At 41.0% G+C, this 19,215-nt stretch overlaps 1 protein-coding gene across 2 annotated transcripts in view; it reads right to left on the bottom strand.

Moving 5' to 3' along the window:
* Positions 1-195: 195 nt before the first annotated feature.
* The window catches only part of si:ch211-180a12.2, a 44,489-nt gene continuing 25,469 nt past the window's right edge, over positions 196-19,215 (bottom strand). Inside the window, exons 2-14 of one of the 2 annotated variants that reach the window (XM_037754830.1) lie at positions 13,181-13,321; positions 10,361-10,687; positions 9,956-10,249; positions 9,486-9,791; positions 8,335-8,445; positions 6,866-7,027; positions 4,030-4,344; positions 3,889-3,939; positions 3,532-3,786; positions 3,102-3,452; positions 2,745-3,017; positions 1,056-1,331; positions 196-873 (exon numbers count right to left, since the gene is read on the bottom strand). In XM_037754830.1, the coding sequence (XP_037610758.1) occupies positions 842-873; positions 1,056-1,331; positions 2,745-3,017; positions 3,102-3,452; positions 3,532-3,786; positions 3,889-3,939; positions 4,030-4,344; positions 6,866-7,027; positions 8,335-8,445; positions 9,486-9,791; positions 9,956-10,249; positions 10,361-10,687; positions 13,181-13,232 (2,805 nt within the window). In that variant the 5' untranslated portion in view covers positions 13,233-13,321 and the 3' untranslated portion in view covers positions 196-841. The remainder of the gene's footprint in view (positions 874-1,055; positions 1,332-2,744; positions 3,018-3,101; positions 3,453-3,531; positions 3,787-3,888; positions 3,940-4,029; positions 4,345-6,865; positions 7,028-8,334; positions 8,446-9,485; positions 9,792-9,955; positions 10,250-10,360; positions 10,688-13,180; positions 13,322-19,215) is intronic. The other variant, XM_037754831.1, reaches the window with a different exon arrangement.

The following is a 19,215-nucleotide window of genomic DNA, read 5'->3' as shown; positions in this document are numbered from 1 at the left end:
TTGTACAATACCACACACAGACGGTGTGTTCATGATGAGTATGTGGTTTTTATTAGTCACGTAGCCAACTACATGTCATTTAGAAAACATCTAAGTGTGTGACACTGTGGTAAGAAGTATAATGTATGCAATATGTATGTATGAAAGATGCTAGAGTTTCGTAGAACAGAAAATACACAAACCTTATTTCATATACAAGGTTCACAAACTGTATTTAACAACACAGCCACAATAGATGTACTTTGCTGATTAATCTGAGAGGAGGAAGTTCTAAACTAAACAACATCTGAGCTGAGCTCAGTTCAACCACGCAGCACCTCCTCTGCTCGGCACAGTGACGTGACATTCTTGTGGTCAGAGTGCAACAGACAAAAAAAAAAAAACAGAAGTGTATTTTAAAATGAGAACTTATTTCAGTGGTTGAACAACAACAGATATCAGAACACCGAACAGAAGAGTAACTTTGCCTGTCGACTCATTTTCACAGACAAAAAAAAAAATACAAAGAAACATCTCTCCAAAAAATTATTTAGATTTTATTTTCCAAAGCATATTTAGAAAATAAATCCACAGAACTGGATTATTATTGTTTGTACAAAAACATGAACATTTGTAAAAATCGTAAAGTTGGAAAAAAAGTAATGGATGACAGATTAAGAATATAAGGTAATAAATAAAAACCCAAAATGTTGGAAGCAAAACCACATCATCAGAGACAGTTGGATATCCTAAAAACTTGACTACTACAGTACCTTATATTTACTATAGATATATATATATAATAGATATATTATATGGCAATATATGAAATAGAGAGGCACTCTTGCACACATCAGGGCTTTCAAGCGGAAGATGAAATTTCCTCATTGGGCTCTGAAAGAGAGGAAACAAGATCAAGTTGAAAAACTAAACATGAGCAAATTTCCTGTTGTGAGTTACATTGGTAATCTTTCACTCAGCCAGTAAGATTTCCTGGCTTTAGTGAGGCTTTTCCACGATGTAGACTCTGTAATGTGTGCATGTACATGTGTGTCTGTTCTTTGCACTGTCTTTACCTGTCCAGGTCCGATAAACAGGAAGCTTGAGTGCGGGGTGTGTGATCTCCACGCACACTCTAAAACGTGCTCTCTCACTTTCTCTGGGAGCCTTCCTCAAGTCGACTCTGTTGATGTGCAGTGCTCCTGGGTATTCCTCTCTCTCTTTGTCACTGTCCTCATCCACATCTGACTTTGTTTCCTCGTCCCTGTCATTGTTGTTATTCTCTCCGTCCTCTTTTTCATCAATGTATTCTATTCCTTCAGTGTCGGGGTCTGTGACGGCAGCTTTTGTTTCTGTAAAGTAACAACAGTGAAAAAGAAAATGAAGACAGCACCAAACGCTCATACGATTTCTGTTGTGTACAGAAATAAAATTTAAAACTATGTGCAATTTCAATTTTGATTTCTGCATGTTATACCCCTGTGGCCACAGTGTTGCATGCAGAAGTGCAACACCAACTAATTTGCAAAAAGGTACTGTCCACAGTAAGGCCAAACTCTGTAGTGTATGTGCATAGAGTTTCCACTTATAATGCAAATGATATTTTAGATCTCATACAATTGTAAATCAAGTTTGCACACCTGATAAGAAAAAAGTTTAAATACTGAATTAAACAAATCCTCCACTTTCCTGAATATTAATTTTGAGGGGTTATTCCAAAAATGAATAAAAAACGTGAGTCTTGAGACAGATCAACAAAAGAATTGTAAAAATCAAAACAGTAGAGGTTGTAATATTATGAATATTATGATTATTTCAAGCTGTAATGTATACCTGCTAGGTCCTACACTTCCCATAATGCAACAGGAACAGCATGTTTCATTAGATGCTCCCTACCAAGTAAATACCATGTCTTTTAAACCCAGGCTCTCCATTAAAACTCGTAGACTTCGAACCCAAGCCAAAAATAACTCCGATGACATCACCAGGGTTATTTACCCAGTATTTAAAGGAACAGTGTGTAACATTTCGGGGGATCTATTGGCAGGAATGGAATATAATATTCATAACTATGTTTTCATTATGAGAATCGTTGTGTTTTCGTGAGCTTAGAATGAGCCCTTCATATCTACATAGGGAGCGGGTCCTCTTCACGGAGTCCGCCATGTTGCTCCGCCTGCAGTAGCCTAAAACGAACAAACCAAACTCTGGCTCTAGAGGGAGCCTTTCGTGTTTTTACGTTACCTGAAGGCCACCGTTGTTTTCTGACACGCCTGTGAAACTGCGGTAGCGTGAGCCGCAGAGTGCAAAAACCGTGGTACCGCCCGACGCCGTCTGACTTGCGTTGCTCCTAAAGTAGTGTTATTATGGTAAGGATGACCTCTGAGCGAGGAGAACGGCGTTACCGCAGTTTTGTACTCGGCGACTCACGTTACCGCAGCCGTGTAAAGGGAGGAGTGAGCGTGGGGATACTCAGTTGGTTGCAATCTGCAACCACAGCGCTATTTGTCAACAAATCATATACACTGTCCCTTTAAGAAAGCTGCCCCAGAGTCACAGAAGACATCACACAACTGTTCCCACAGACTGAATAGTACTCCTCGTGTAGAGTAAACTCATTTTGATATGTGATTGTTGTCTTACAAGCTTTTAAAAAAATATATTGTCAGGTTTAGGCTAGTGGAAGAGAGGGCAACTAAGAAAAGGTCTTCTGAACTACCATTCTTTAAAACAAGATGTTATGTATATACAGTAATGAGGAGTACTTATTGCATGTCCGTTCTTCCGTCTCTCCAGCTGCTTGTTTGTCTGACTTGGCAGGCCTGTGGACCTCTCCAGGGCGCACACACTTTTCAGCTCCCTCTGCCCGTCATCTCCTATCTCCTCTGTCTCGTTGGATACCAACGGTGAAAGAGTGGGTCCTCCTGCTGCCCAGAGTAGTTTGACTTTAGGGTGACCTCCCTTCAACAGGAGAGAGAACACACCAACCCCTTCACTGCTCCAACAGACCGAGATGGATGGAGGAATGGAGGGAGCAACTAAGGGAATACAAACAGAAAGCGGTTAAACAAATATTATAAGGAAAAGTTGTTGGCAGTAAAAGTGCCTCTAATGATTCATACCAATGTCAACATTTCTCCAGTGTTTCTCGATAGGCTCTTGCAGGGAACAGTGCTCCACTCTGCAAATAATCCCTCCTCCTCCTCTCTCCTTTTTCTCCTGATTTGTTACCCTTCTCTTCAGAGTGGCTGTGGCCCTGTAGAGTCTGGAATGAGTCTGTACGGGGCCCCACATCTCTCCTCCCTCTATCACCTCCTCCTCTCTGTCGTCTCGCTCTCCCTCTCTGAGCTTCAGCCAGGTGACTGATACGTTCGGAGGGTAGAAATCTGTGATTTCACATCCGAGGATCAAAGTCTGCTCTGGGGAAGAAGTGGAGCTGACGATTTCAGACACACGCGGCCTCTCCATGAAGCCTATTTGGGATAAAGTGGAGATTTAAGCTTTCATTTTTTTAATGTATCATTAAAATGCTTTTCTTCCCCTCTTTCTTACCTCTGGTCTCGCGGGTGACCGGCTGCTTCAGGGCGATGTGGTGGACACTGACCCACACTTTAGTGCCTCCCTTTTCCAGTTCACCACGCGGCAGTTTACACTGGCTGAAGGCTGAGAAGAAGCCTTCAGAATTGGGCCGAGGGGAGGACGAGGCCTGGGAGGCCACAGGGCTCAGCTCGCTCCCCTGGCAGAACCAGCGGAAGGTAATGACGTCCGGGTGGAAATGTGATGCCCGGGCAGTCATGCTGATGACATCTGGATGACAGAAATTGCAAGGATGTACTGTAGCCTCTCACAACCAGGAATGTTTTACATCATGTATTGAGCTACAGCAGAAGGATAAACTGTCTGCCTTACCAGAGTCACTTGGTGTCTCTGCCAACTGGATTTCTGATACTTCTGGAACAGCTAAAAGACAACATTTACAAAGTTACATAAATTGTGTAAATCATAGAAAAACAGGGGCAAAATGTAAAAAGTGAAAATCTTTTTTCTTACACAGGATTGTAAACTTCTCTGACACCCTCTCCACCACGATCTTATCTTTGCCCATGTAGGACACCTGGCACTTAAACACCGCCCCCTTGTGGATTGAAATCTGGGGGATGAAGGTGAGCGAGGAGATCAGCTGTTGAGTGCCACTACAGGATGAGTGCAGCGGGACCTGGGTGTGCAGCTTGTAGTAACCCATCTCGCCTCTGGAAGACAGCAGAGGGCCTTTTTCTGACGCTGGGGAGGTGAGAGTTAGACCGTAGGGCAGATGGATGGTGGTTAGGGGGTTATAGAGGCAGTTAAAGTTAGCTTTGGAGGTTCCTATGTGTGTCAATTGTTAGCAGAATTAAGTGTAAAAAAAGAAAACATTGTATGTTTTAGGAGTAGTTGCAATACAAATAAACACTATTTTCATGTTTCATATTTAAACATCCTGTGTTCCCCCTTTTAGTTCCCTTAAGTAGCTTTAAAGGAACAGTTGGACAGCAGCCAGTCAGCTTAGTTTAGCGTAAAGACTGGAAACAGGAGGGAACAGCTAGCCTGGCTCTCTCCAAAAGGTTATATGCTACACCTACGAGCACCTCTAAGGTTCACAAAATAAACAGGTTATATCTCATTTGTTTAATCTGTACAAAAACATGTTAAATCTGCGTCTCTGCCAGTTTCTTGGCAACCTCACGGTGATGATGCAACGCCGGACGTCACTGTGCTCTGATATAATCTGACGCATAACTCCCGCATAAAATCAAAAGATGTGGTTTAGATAGATGGATGGATAGATGGATAGATGGATAGACAGACAGATAACAGGCAAAAAGCAGTTACACAATTGCTTGCACCTTGGCAACCTCACGGTGATTATGCAACGCCAGGAACTCACTGTAATCTGACGCATAACTCCCTCATAAAATCACAAGGTGTGGTTTAGATAGATAGATATACAGCTCTGGAAAAAATTAAGAGACCACTTCAAAATTATCAGTTTCTCTGGTTTTACTATTTATTGGTATGTGTTTGAGTAAAATGAACATTTTTGTTATATTCTATAAACTACTGACAACATTTCTCCCAAATTTCAAATCAAAATATTGTCATTTAGAGCATTTATTTGCAGAAAATGACAAATGGTCAAAATAACAAAAACGATGCAGTGTTTTTCATATCTGGAATAACGCAAAGAAAACAAGTTCATATTATTTTTTAAACAACACAATACTAATGTTTTAACTTAGGAAGAGTTCAGAAATCAATATTTGGTGGAATAACCTTGATTTACAATCACAGCTTTCATGCGTCTTGGCATGCTCTCCACCAGTCTTTCACATTGCTGTTGGGTGACTTTATGCCACTCCTGGCGCAAAAATTCAAGCAGCTCGGCTTTGTTTGAGGGCTTGTGACCATCCATCTTCCTCTTGATCACATTCCAGAGGTTTTCAATGGGATTCAGGTCTGGAGATTGGGCTGGCCATGACAGGGTCCTGATCTGGGGGTCCTTCATCCACACCTTCACTGACCTGGCTGTGTGGCATGGAGCATTTTCCTGCTGGAAAAAACACTCCTCAGAGTTGGGGAATATTGTCAGAGCAGAAGGAAGCAAGTTTTCTTCCAGGACAACTTTGTACTTTGGCTTGATTCATGCATCCTTCACAAAGACCAATCTGCCCGATTCCAGCCTTGCTGAAGCACCCCCAGATCATCACGGATCCTCCACCAAATTTCACAGTAGGTGTGAGGCACTGAGGCTTGTAGGCCTCCGTCTAACCATTAGACGACCAGGTGTTGGGCAAAGCTGTAAATTGGACATCAGAGAAGATGACCTCACTCCAGTCCTCTATGGTCCAATCCTTATGGTCTTTTGCAAACCTCAGCCTGGCTCTTCTTTGCTTCTTTGGTGCACTGACAATGTTCTCCAACTCTGAGGAGCGGTTTTTCCAGCAGGACAATGCTCCATGCCACACAGCCAGGTTAGTGAAGGTGTGGATGAAGGACCACCAGATCAGGACCCTGTCATGGCCAGCAAAATCTCCAGACCTGAATCCCATTAAAAACCTCTGGAATGTGATCAAGAGGAAGATGGATGGTCACAAGCCCTCAAACAAAGCCGAGCTGCTTGAATTTTTGCGCCAGGAGTGGCATAAAGTCACCCAACAGCAATGTGAAAGACTGGTGGAGAGCATGCCAAGACGCATGAAAGCTGTGATTGTAAATCAAGGTTATTCCACCAAATATAGATTTCTGAACTCTTCCTAAGTTAAAACATTAGTATTGTGTTGTTTAAAAATCAATGTGAACTTGTTTTCTTTGCATTATTCCAGATCTGAAAACACTGCATCTTTTTTGTTATTTTGACCAGTTGTCATTTTCTGCAAATAAATGCTCTAAATGACAATATTTTTATTTGAAATTTGGGAGAAATGTTGTCAGTAGTTTATAGAATATAACAAAAATGTTCATTTTACTCAAACACATACCAATAAATAGTAAAACCAGAGAAACTGATAATTTTGAAGTGGTCTCTTAATTTATTCCAGAGCTGTATTTATTTTTATTGATCCCAAATTGGGAAATTCCCTACTTTGTTTTTTGTGCTGATCAAACAAATAATATAAAACATATAGCTTCATATTAACAGTACAGACATGTGAGTGGTATTGATCTTGTCATCCTGTAATCATGCACACACACTTCATGATCTCCACTAGAATTCAATAATACGTTCTGTGACAGAAGACCTGGATCGGTAATCACAAACTCATGCTGTGCTCCCAAACTTTGTCAGACAGGGTCAAAGAAGTATTCCCCAGTAAGCGCTGGTTATGTGGACGTGTATAAGCTCTCTTACCTGTGAGTGAAGTGTCAGAGATAGGGGTGTCATTGAGGAACCATGCAGTCTGGACTCTGTCCACCCGCCGGCCCTCAATGCTCACTGTCACCCTGCCCTTTTGACCTACGATCACGCGTGGAGGGAGGATGATCCCTGACACATTCAGAGACTTCTGTTTCTCTGAGTAAGGGAGAAAGAATGGAGATAAAGGAGTCAAGGAGGGGAAAAGGAGGGCGGAGGTGGCAGCGATTGTGCAATAATTGCAGGGTCTGCTGTCAACACTGTGCATTTCAATTAAATAAAGAATGCCGTCTTCACAACCTGCTGGGCCAACGGCTCCTGAAACCCATTGTGTCTGTGTGCTTACAGTTGAGTCTATGGAAATATGATACGCCAGTTAAGATTTACTTCAATAAAGGACAGAGGCATTGCAGTTACAAGCTTTGTTTTTAAAGACAATGCATCTGTCCTTTTTGAAGTAACTTTACTCGCATACAGTATATTTTAAATATCTGTGGCTCTCCTCACAACATGGGGGTCAGGACCCCAAACAAATTGTATTTATATTTTTTCTGGCATTTCTTTAAAGGGACTGTTTGTAACTTTTTACACCTATAAATCTACCGGGTCGGGATCCCATGCGCGCTCGCATATGCACGCTCGCATATGCACGCTCGCGTGTGGCCGGAGTCTCTACTCCTCTGCCTGCTTGTCTTCACTCACACAGCGCGCGCGTTCTTGCTGTCTCGCTGTCTCGCTCCACCTCACGTGCATGCGTGCACACTACACACTGCAGAAGAGTTAGTTTAGCTCTGAGAATATCTAGTGAATGTACAGTGGACGTTTGTGCAGAAATAAATGCTGCAGCTCCTCCAGACCAACAGAGGTTTCCCGTGTCTTGTGAAGTGACGGGGCTCCGCAGCGAGTAACATTATTGTCTCCGACCGGATGCCGGTGTCTCCCTGCGGGCGCAGTTGGGAGACGATAACGTTTCTTTTCCTGCTTCAGCCCCGGCACCGACCAGCTTTTCCTGCTTCAGCCTCCGGGGCTGAAGCAGGAAAAGCCAACACTAGGATCAGCATTGATTCATGGAGAGACCTTCGTCTGGTCAGCTTACATTACTGCCAAGCAGGTGAAATATAGAGTGATATTGTGGTTTTAGCTGACGCGTGTCGCCTCACTGTTTTGAGCGATGCTCGTTCATGTCTATTTAGAGCAGGCAAGCGTGAGCCCGACGCTGACTTTCGTTGACTTAACGACCACAGGTGTCGCTGTTAACAAGCATTTCTGAAAGTTACAAATAGTCCCTTTAATATCTGTCATAGTTTTTTGAAAAACTAGAGACTTTTACCTCTCTAGGCCTCCAAATAGTAGAATAAACACAGAGTAAATAAATCTCTGTCCATGCTTTGGCCATAACTTGTGATGAGGCTCTCAAATAAACTTGAATTCATTTAAGGGGTCAGTATCACAGCCCTCTGACTCACCATCCCTTCTCCTCCAAGAAAAGCCAAAGCAGAGCAGGAAGACCAGCACAATAGAAATACACATCATAGCCACAGATGCTTTGGCTGATTTAGTCAACACCGGAGACTCGTCTAAGGGAAAACAGAGTGAGAAAAGTGTCAGTGACTACTCAGCATCAAGAACAAGACAAAACAAGGTGCAAGCAATTGTGCAACTGCTTCCAAAAATAGCGCAACAATGGGCCTCATGCAGGAAGCGATATACAAACAAATTTCCACTTATTTTTGTTTGTATCCACGATTTGTTCTTATTTTGTTAGTACCCTCTGATTTCTGGGATTCAACCATCATTCATGTTTTCTTATTTTTGCTCTTCTCTTAGATAAGAGAATATTTTAGGAGTGGTCGAGAGCACACAAAAAATATTTGAGCTGTTTTCACAATCCACAAATTGTTTGTCCAACGCAAGGAAACATTGATCCCAATTAAGACTATAAAAACCTAACAGTAGTAATATAGTAATATATATATATGTCTGTTTCAATGGAAATGCCGCCCACACCCTCTGCCTGTTATCTATCTATCCATCTATGGCCCTGTTCAGACCTGGCACGTTCAGACCTGGCATGACATCAGTTGAGTAGGCGGTACTTCAGTGTGGCCCAGGACACATTTGCGTACACACTCTTCTCACAGCCTTTGATGGTAGCATCTCTCCAATTCCTGGGCATATGCCAGAGACACAGCCCAACACCTGCCCTATATTGTGTTTAAAGGGTGTTGCCTATTCTAATAATTAACAGTTGGCAACAGGCCTACAATTTATCATTAAGGATCATTCGGTACACCTGTGTAAGAGCAGATTTAAATGGTGAAGAACGTTTGGTGCATCTGGAGTTGACTCTTATTTTTTCTCTTAAAAGAAAATTAAGAGAAAATAGAAGAGAAATTTAAGAGAATGTTGCTGAATGAGGCCCAATGTGTGGTTATTAGGCAGCCAGACTTCGTTTTGCTTTGTTATGTTTTTTGTAGTTCTCAGACTTTGTTCCAAACGAGCATCTGATTTCAGGGGATTATACATCAAACCATCATTCAAAGTGAGAAAAGATATTGGAACCAAAAATGATTGCATGACTGAAATGGGCGTGGGAATTGTCTTGTCAAATATATACCTTGGGGGTCCAGTTTCTCCAGGTACGCTGAGGCATTGGCCGAGTGCACTACCCCAGGTTGGTTTACTGCACACTCCACCTTCCCACCTTGCTCCCTCTGTTCATGGCTCAAAGTATAATAGTATCTGATTCTGTAGGTCCCATCTGGGTTCTGCTCAGCGACGGGGGGCTCAGGGAGGACTGTGCTGTTTTGAAGCCAGGACACAGACACTTCCTCTGGGTAGAAACTCTCTACGTCACAGTAAAGAGTGAGAGGAATGTCGTTGGAGTGCGACGGCACAACAGACAGTCTAACAAAAGGAAGATCTGAGGAGAGACAAAGAAAATGGCTTTCAGATTTACAGTACAAACAATACAAAGAGTTGTCGGCACAGTTTGTACTAACGAGAGTGGCTATTCTAGTTCTACATGAAATGAAAATTTGATGAGTCATTGTGCAAAGTCACGCACGGTGTACTTTTGTCACTCACGGGTTATATTGAGTTGGAAATTCAGCTCTTGATTTCTGCCATTGTGCGACACTTTGCAGCCAAAGGTCACATTCTGGTACTCGGGGGAAGGACAGACGGTCATGTTGCCCACAGCCGTGTAGTACCCATCAGGAGTCTGTTCAGCTTCAACTGGGTAGGAATGTATAATCTCCTGCCCATCTCTGGTCCAGGAGAAAGAGACAGGAGAAGGGTAGAAACCATCTGCATGGCATTTAAGGTGGCTCTCTGTTCCTAACACCACCCACTGCTGAGGGATTGACAGAATGGGTGAAGCTAAAAGAGAAGAAGAAAAATAGAGGATAAAAAAGTTCTTTGTATCGCTTTTATGTTCAAATGTGCACCTAAATGTGCAAATCAAATCTCAACAGCTGGACAAAGACATACCGAGGATACTAAATGTAACGTTGCTGGAGTGCAGGATTGTGGAGTTGTAGCTGACTGTGCATTCATACACGCCCTGCAGGTTGAGAGAGGCTCTGAGGACAATCAGTGAAAAGTCCCCGTTGACGAAATCGCTGGTGTCCCAACTGAAGCCTTCCTTTATGTGCGTCGTCGCTTCTCCGAATGAGGCGATGTCAGAGCCGTTACTTATCCAGCTGCCTTTGATGAGAGACTTGTCTATTTTGTCCCCCTTTAGAGAAAGAGGGAACGTCACATTGCAGGGGAGGCTCGCATTTGTATTTGGGCCGGCCTGTATTTCACTCGGAGACACTGTAAAGCAGAGAAAGAAGGTTTAGAGAGAGTGAAAATAAAGAGCCTTTGCTGAACAGCACTCATTGATGCTCTTTACTGCAACACATGGTGGGGGTCTGTGAGATTACTGATGAGAACTTTTGGTGAAATGTACCTTTAACGACTGAGTCTGATCTTCAACTGTAGTTTTAATCCCTGTCAAAACAGGAATGTATTTTATGAACACATTTTATAACTTCAGTCAAGCTAACACAATGCTAGCTAGTAATCTATAGCTTACACCGTGTAGCTCTTGTGAAGCTATTTCGTCCTTCGAAAGAAAAAAACTACACAATAATCCTCTTACAAATGAAAATTTGAATTCACAGGCAATAAAACCCACATTTATTCAGTTAAATAAACTCAAGAGTTTTGCTTCCACGGTCTTACTTGGTCTGCTGTGACCAGTAGCTAATGTTAGCTAATGTTAGCAAACTTAGATAGATCGGCTATTGCTGTCAATTAGCTGACATAAACCATAGATCAGGGTTGGTCGGTTTTGGTCTCGAGACTGGTCCTAAGACCACTTTTTGAAGGTCTCGGGATTTTATTTCAAGACCAGTCAGATATCACTTTATTGTTACATATGGCAATAAAAGAGGTCAATGAAGAGGATTTTCCATTTGTTTTCTGTGGGTGTTTTTATGGGAACGTGGATCTTTCAGATCAATTTGTGGATTGCCTATATGGTTTGCATGTTCCACATTTTATCGTAAGTCTGGTCTTGGTCTTGACTTGGTCTCAACGCCTCAAAGTCTTGGTCTTATCTCGTTCTCGATACACTCTGGTCTTTTGTCATGACTTGGCCTCAGTTTAGGTGGTCTTGACCACAACACTGCCATAGACTGTATAGACGTAAACACGGTAGCTATTTGTAATGTAGGCTATGCCTAATTGCCACTTGTAGCCACGAGACTATAGCTCACTTTAAGCCTGACCTTTTCAGAATCAGAATCAGAATCAGAATTGTGTTTATTGCCAGGTGTAAGAGATTTACACTAGGAATTTGCTTTGGTTATGTTGGTGCAGTCAAACAGTATAATAACAAAAGAATAGATAAAAACGTTAGAATAAAATGATAATAAAAGAAAGTTTGAAATTCTACCAATATACAATATACAAAATAAGCTATAAACAAAAATAAACATAATATAAACAGAGTGCAAATATTGCCGGAGTGCAAACAATCAGGTCAATCTCGTAATGACTGCCATTAGAACAAAGCAGGAACAACAATACAACTGCAACAACAAATACATGTCTCAGCCTGGGCAAAGAGAGAGTACTTTTCCAGTTTGTTTTTGAACATGTAAAAAACCTGAATGAGCGGTGATAGGGCATTTTGTGTCAGGGGTTTGAGTTTCAGGAAATTTTCCGCTTCACATTCTTTCTTTTCATTCCTGACCGTAAATCAGTAAACTCAGTATACCTCCTTGTATAAGTGTAAATATAAAGCCTTTCAGTCCCGTCTAGCCACTCGTTCAGCTTAATTAGTAACTAGTACAATAAATACTTGTCGGCAGGTATAGCAAGCAAGCAATGGAAAGCTTTCTTTGGTGTGAAGTGTTTATGTTGCAACTCTTGTTAAGTGTGATAGATGGTCCGATCATAGCAGGTTGACAGGAAACAAAAGAATGAGAATTTAAAAAAAGAAATGACTCATGCTCTACTTTGGTGTTTATTTTTAGCTACAAAGGTCAAACTTTTTGCTGCTTGTAACCATTGTTACCATCATCCCCAAATCACCTAGACATGATAACATTGCTAAGCTATACAGAGAAGTGTGCCATCTTGTATGTAAACAGTGATTTCACTTTAATAACTTTGGTAATTTTTCTCAGTGCATGTGAATTATTAGACTGTAGGGCTGGACAACATGGATAAAATCATTTATCACTGTGATGGCATTTACATTTTACATAGCAATATCATGTCATATGTCATCATATGTGTTGTCATTTAGTATTCAAAAGATGTTTTGTAAAATAACAAGATTTGAATGTGCGGGTTTTGGCTGATTTGCCTGAATCAAATATCTGGCAAATCACAGCACTTCATTACATTAATGTGTAAATCTTGTAGATCCAATATTATCATAAAGCAGTCTTATTCACTTTATGTATTGTCATATTGCCCAAACCTTTTACATACTGTACATAATGCTCCAATACTTGTACTGGTCCTAACATACACTGTAAAGTTTACAATGAATATCATTACAAAATAAAGGTCAAGTACATATTGACATGTCTGAAGCTGACCAACATCTGTAATTTTACACTTATTTGAATCCACACCCAGTAAACCACGATAAGATCTACACAGACTGAGAGAATCAATCTGAGACAGCTCACTATCAATATATCAATATTTCCAATTTCACCTCAAACGTGTGCATATCTGTCCATTAGGTGAAGAAACAACAATGCAGCCTTTGTAACTGGCCTGCGAGTGTAATGGCATAATACTCACCATGCTTTATGAGAGTCAGGAGGACGACATAGACGAGGACTTTACACCGCATGGCCGGGCTTGTCTGGAGACCAAGTTCTTATCTCCTGGCCCTTTTGCTGTCTTATATAGAGCTATGAGGTGTCAAGGGGCGGGTTTGTCCTGCCAGATGGGAAATAAGAAATATTGTCCCAGGGCCTCAGTGAAAGGAGGCCCTTGATATGTGTATGTCCTCTTAAATAAGCGAGCCCTAGAGGACTGATAGAGCGAGGAGAAGGAGGGAGATGTGCAAGGACACACAAGTGGGCAAATAGGTCACTTAAAATTCAGACGGGCCTCTGGCCAAGATTTTGGGGCTACTTTACATTGGTGCAGTGTTGCTATGAACAAACGGGGAGGGTGATCCCACTGAGCTTATGTGGGCAAACACTCAGGCGAGACTAAAACTCTTTTCTATCTGGGGAGAAGTTAGTGCGGTGTTGAATTTGGAGAAAAAGAGGATAAAAACAGGAGAATGGCTCTTTTTCCCCCTCTGTACAGGGCGTCTATCTTTGTAGTCAGCTCCTGTTACGATCAGCCACCACTGACTCAGGTTAATGATTACCCAGAACAAGTGCTTGATGTTTGAAGATGTTGTTTGTTGTCAACCTCTTCTGAATATTCATTAACCTGATTTGCTGTTTAAATTGTTTGACTTTGCACTTTAATTGGTCTTAACACACATCGGTTAGTGAACATGTTAATTTCTTATTTGGAGATCACACAGGGTTGTGTGTATTCCTTTCCTCTTGTTCCCTCTCGGGCTTTACTTTGCTTTAGGTAGAAACAAAAGTGAGACTTTAAAGTGACTGAAAGAGGTGATTAATGTGTTCCCTTTCCCTGTTTGTGTTTGGCACTTTGTGTTCTTTCTGATTCGTCATGTTTTCTCTTCTTTCTTTTTCTAACACTCCTTTCATCAGGTCTAAAGATTGAGTGCACTTCAGGAGGGTCGGAGAAGAGGAGGGGCATGAGGGTTCGATGGAGGACAGACCAGCTGATGGAAGGAATGAAATAACTAAACTATTGTGCAGATTTTTTTCATGATCGTTATGTGTTCTCTATAAAGAATTCAGAGCGTATCTATTGCCTCCTCACGGCTCTCAACATGGCGACGGCTGAGTCAGCAGGTCGCAGCTAACAGTGCTGATAGAAATTACAGTGTTTACCTGGCGGGGAACCGGAGGGCTGGTGCTACGCTTGCTTAATGTTCTGAATATTGTATAGAGAACTTCTAAATAAACATGTATAGTCATGGATATATATATATATATATATATATATGTTTTTTTTTTTCTTGAGGTCAAAAACCATGTAGCAATTTATCTGCATACAAACACTGCGGGATTTTGTTCCTGATAGAAGTATGAGAAAAATCTATATGATTAATATGTTCTGTACATTTTGCAATGTATGCATAGTCAAGATGAACTAGGCCGCAGTGTTACACACACTCTTACGCCATATTCACACCAGAGCAGTGGCGAAGTGCGGCCGGACGAGCTGCCATACAGCGTCTATGAGGTGCGGCCGCTCCCGAGCTCAGCAAGCTGCAGCCGTTTGATACTGCGGCGAAAGTGCGGCCAAACTAAAAGTTGGAAAAAGTTTAACTTTTAGCGGCGAAGTGCGGCCAGAGAGAATCAGAATCAGATTTATTTAGCCAAGTACATACATAAATGGAATTTAACTCTGGTTTTATGCAGCTCTCTAAATGTACATATACAGAAAAGCAATAACAGCTATAGGAACAATAAAGACCAGCAATAAAATAAGAATACGATAATAAAATCAAATAACATGTCAAGTGTTCTGGAAGTTGTAAACAAGGTTCTGAAAGTACCTGCAGCCAATCAGAAAACAGTCCTGTGACTCCTGGGACATGTTGTCCTACTTTACAAAGAATTTCTTCTCGCCTGAAACACATGAACATGCCTTCCGGCGTAATTATATACAGTATACTGCTGCATTTGGCATCCAGCATGACTTTACTTGTTTTGCGTCTATATGAAGGTGTGACAAAATCTCCAGCATCTTGCAATTAACCACTGACTAAACAAACAAATATTGTTTCGATCAGATAGCCTATTTCCGAACGTTTAGAGGGAGTGAAAATAAAGGGCCTTTGCTGAACAGCACTCATTGATGCTCTTTACTGCAACGCATGGCGGGTCTGTGAGATTACTGATGAGAACTTTTGGCGAAATGTGCCTTTAATATTTTGGTTAATATGTTAATGAGTCTGATCTTCAACTCTAGTTTTAATTCCTGTCAAAACAGGAATGTATTTTATAAAAATAACGCTAGCTAGTAATAGCTTACATTGTGTAACTCTTGTGAAGCAATTTCTTCCTTTGACTGAAGAAATGACACAATAATCCTCTTACAAATGAAAATTTTAATCCACAGGCAATTAAAACCCACATTTGTTCAGTTAAATAAACTCAAGAGTTTTGCTTCCACAGTCTTTAGTCTCGGTTTCGGTGGTCTTGACTACAACATTGACACTTGTAGCCAAATTATCTGCATACAAACACTGCGGGATTTTGTGCCTTATAGAAGTATGAGAAAAATGTATATGATATGAATACTGTGAGATTAGATAAGTATGTTCTGTGCATTTTGCAATGTATGCATAGTCAAGGTGAACTAGGCCGCAGTGTTACACACAATCTTACGCCATATTCACCCCAGAGCAGCGGCGAAGTGCGACCTGCGACGAGCTGCCATACAGCGTCTATGAAAAGCTTCGGCAGCCGCTCCCGAGCTCAGCAAGCTGCAGCCGTTTGATACTGCGGCGAAGTGCGGCAAAACTTGTAGGACATGTTGTCCTATGTAACAAAGAATTTAATCTCGCGTGAAACACATGAACACGCCTTAGGACCGCAGGAACATGTAATTATTGCAGTGAGCCGCACTTCACCGCTACCTAGTGTGAACTCGGTGTTAAATCCTTGAAAAGGAAGTATCATCTTAGCCTTGTAGTTCATTTTGTTCTTTAAGGACTGGCATTTATTCAGACATATATTGCTGCATTTGGCATCCAATATGACAAATATTAGCAAAATAGCAAATATTGTTCCCATCAGATAGCCTACTTCTGTACTGGGTAATTATCCTCAGTTGGAACCAGCACACTAGCAGGCTAGCACAGCCAAGACATTTTGCTTTGAATGTAATTAAAGTAATTGGTATTACTAAACAACACCACACCCGATTTTCTATTTGGACTGATTTTCTTTCTTAAAAACAAACTACAAAAGACTAAGGTATTATTAAAAAAAAAAATGTTTTTATTCTAACAATAAAAATGGTTAACAAATCAGAAATAAACATTAATTAGTTAAGTAATTAATTATTTAAAATAAATTGTAAAAGTGTATAAGGGTTTAGAACATTGTGATTGAAGAATGTGATGGTCCCATTCCCATGCTGACTTGTGTCTCATAAGTTGTTGCAGCAATTTTGGGGTTGATACCATTTGTTACACAGATTTGGTGCTAAGTTTAACCTTTTTTTTTTTAACCTTCCAGAATATCACATTAAGACACCAAGACCTTGAAGAACATCATAGAAAAAGCCATGCTGTGATTTGGTTTCAAAAACTTTTGACATTTTGAGAGTTCTGCAAGAATTGCATTTTTCGGCGATTGGATGGTGAGCACTTCGGTTCTGGAAACTGCTCAGAAACTCCCTTATTGTCAATCTACCTAGGAAAGCCATCCATCTTCTAAATGCTTTAGGTCTCTAGTTTGTGGTTGTAAAGTTTCATGAGGCTTTGATTATCCTAGAGGTCACCACAGGTCATTTTATACAGTGAGGTAAAATTTCCAAAAATGGTCTTACATCATCACACATGAATACACCTGGGCTCAATGGATCAACAAGAGTCTCAGTTTGATACCCAATTGATGTAATTCCAAGACTGTTTATGGACCCCAGTATGGAGAAATATTCAAACACATAATTTTTCAAATAGGCAAAAATAACACATTTATACTGCATTCAAGAAACTGCATGTTTTTTTGCCCCAAACTGCATGTGATTATCATAAAGGACCCCTTTGAAAATGGCCATGCCAGTTTTTCCTCGCCAAAATTTAGCCTAACTTTGGAGCGTTATCTAGCTTAATTTCCGACAAGCTAGCGTGACATGTTTGGTATGGATTAGGATTAGGTTTTCTAGTTTCATATGATATCAGTACCTTCACTCTAGCTCTAACACTGAACCTCCCACAGCCTCTGAAAGACAGTAAAATCAATGCGGATTGCCCGCATGTTAGCAGCCAGTAGGCAGCACAGTCCGGCTTCGCTCCTTCAAACAACTGTATTTACTCAAGTTTCTTGCCAAAAATGGAATTTTTCAAGACACATTTGAACACATCATAATAACGTTTAGAATTTACCTTCGCTGAATACTAATTTCTACTGAACAGAGCCTGAACGCATCACAACACAATGGAACCGCCATTGACGTTAGCGGTCAGCTCCGTTATTTAGCCGAGTAGGACTGCGCTGCCCACCGCTCTCCTCCCTGACCAGGCTTAGTAAAGACCAGTTGGTGCAACCCGCTCCAGGTGAGCAAACCAACTGTACCAAAACATGGAAGTGGACTGCTCTATAACGCAAGTAGCAGTCGGCGAGTAGAGGTGCAAAGGCATTTCTCAATGCTGCCGGTCTCCTCTGAAATCTATGAATGCGCGCAGCACGCACCAATCTCAATCCTCTGAACTATATGGCCATGGGTATTAATGTACGAAGGAGGGCGAGAGGGTCTTTTTTGACATTCGATTTTGGAGGCAAACAATATAGTCATAATGCGAAGGTTAACTCTATGTATAGCTTTGGGATCCTACGATTGGCACGCTTATCTACACTGTAGCAACAACATAAACAAATGTCACATGGATGAAGATGCGAGTGTACTTGTACTTTTAGTATAAAGATTAGAAAAAGCTAGCCTGGCTCTGTCAAAAGTTAACAAAATTCGTCCTGAAGTCTTTGCTGGTTTCCAGACAACCAAACAAAAATGCATTGGTGTCCCAGACAGAGAGATATCCAGAACAAAATAATGAATGGTTGGAGGCATTACATGTGGTCTTCCATGACGGAGTAATTATTAGTATTATGATATTAGTAATGAAATAATTATTAACACCTGAGGTGTCACAAAAAAACAGGTTTGAGTAGGGAGTGGTTATTGTCCATAACAGTGCATGTGAGTGGCTGAAGAGTGATGAAGACACATGCTACATATATAAGAAGACTCTGCGCTTACTGAAGGCAACATTTAGTGACAGCGCAGCATGGCAGCCTGGACTCTGTTGATACTTCTGATGTGTGCCGTCCTCACTGGGCAAGGTGAGCTTTTACACCGAGTTACCAATTTATTATCTATTTCAAACCAATACATCCTCTCTTTTAAAGCTTGTGTTTAGTTTTTGTTTACCGTGTTAGAGAGGCTTTGACTTTATGGTGATTTTTAAGGATGTAGATGTGCTGGATTGTATTATGTTGAAATGTCGCTGAAATATCTGAAATATTTCTCTTACAGTCAGTTAAAAACACCTCTTAATATAAACTTCATAAAGACGGGGCGTATGGCACGGCTGTTGTATTGTACAGAGTTATCAATTGATGCTTTTACAATTGTGATAATACTGTATATACTGCTCCTATTTTTATATTTCCTTATATTTAAATTGTTCATATTTTGTTTCACTTTGTTTTGCCTTTTTTTCTTTTTTTAGCTGATGCTTCTTGTTTCTGCACTATCCCCTTTGCTGCTGTACACTGCAAATTCCCCCACTGTGGGACTAATAAAGGAATATCTGATCTTATCTTATAATCAATAATGAATTGTCTATAAAACATGACAGGTGTGTTGTCAAGTGGTGACTTTCAAGTGCTCCAAGTGTGCAACAGTCCTGCCTTGAACAGGCTGTGTGAAGGGGTTAATGACTTGTCTATTTCATGACTCATGCATCTGTTCCTGCAACAAAACAATGTCTGGCCTTCCAGCTT

This window comes from Sebastes umbrosus, chromosome 20 (genome assembly GCF_015220745.1).
Source record: "Sebastes umbrosus isolate fSebUmb1 chromosome 20, fSebUmb1.pri, whole genome shotgun sequence".
Lineage (NCBI taxonomy): Eukaryota > Metazoa > Chordata > Actinopteri > Perciformes > Sebastidae > Sebastes > Sebastes umbrosus.
The sequence above is the reverse complement of the archived record's forward strand: the minus strand, read 5'-3'. Positions and strand labels throughout refer to the sequence as shown.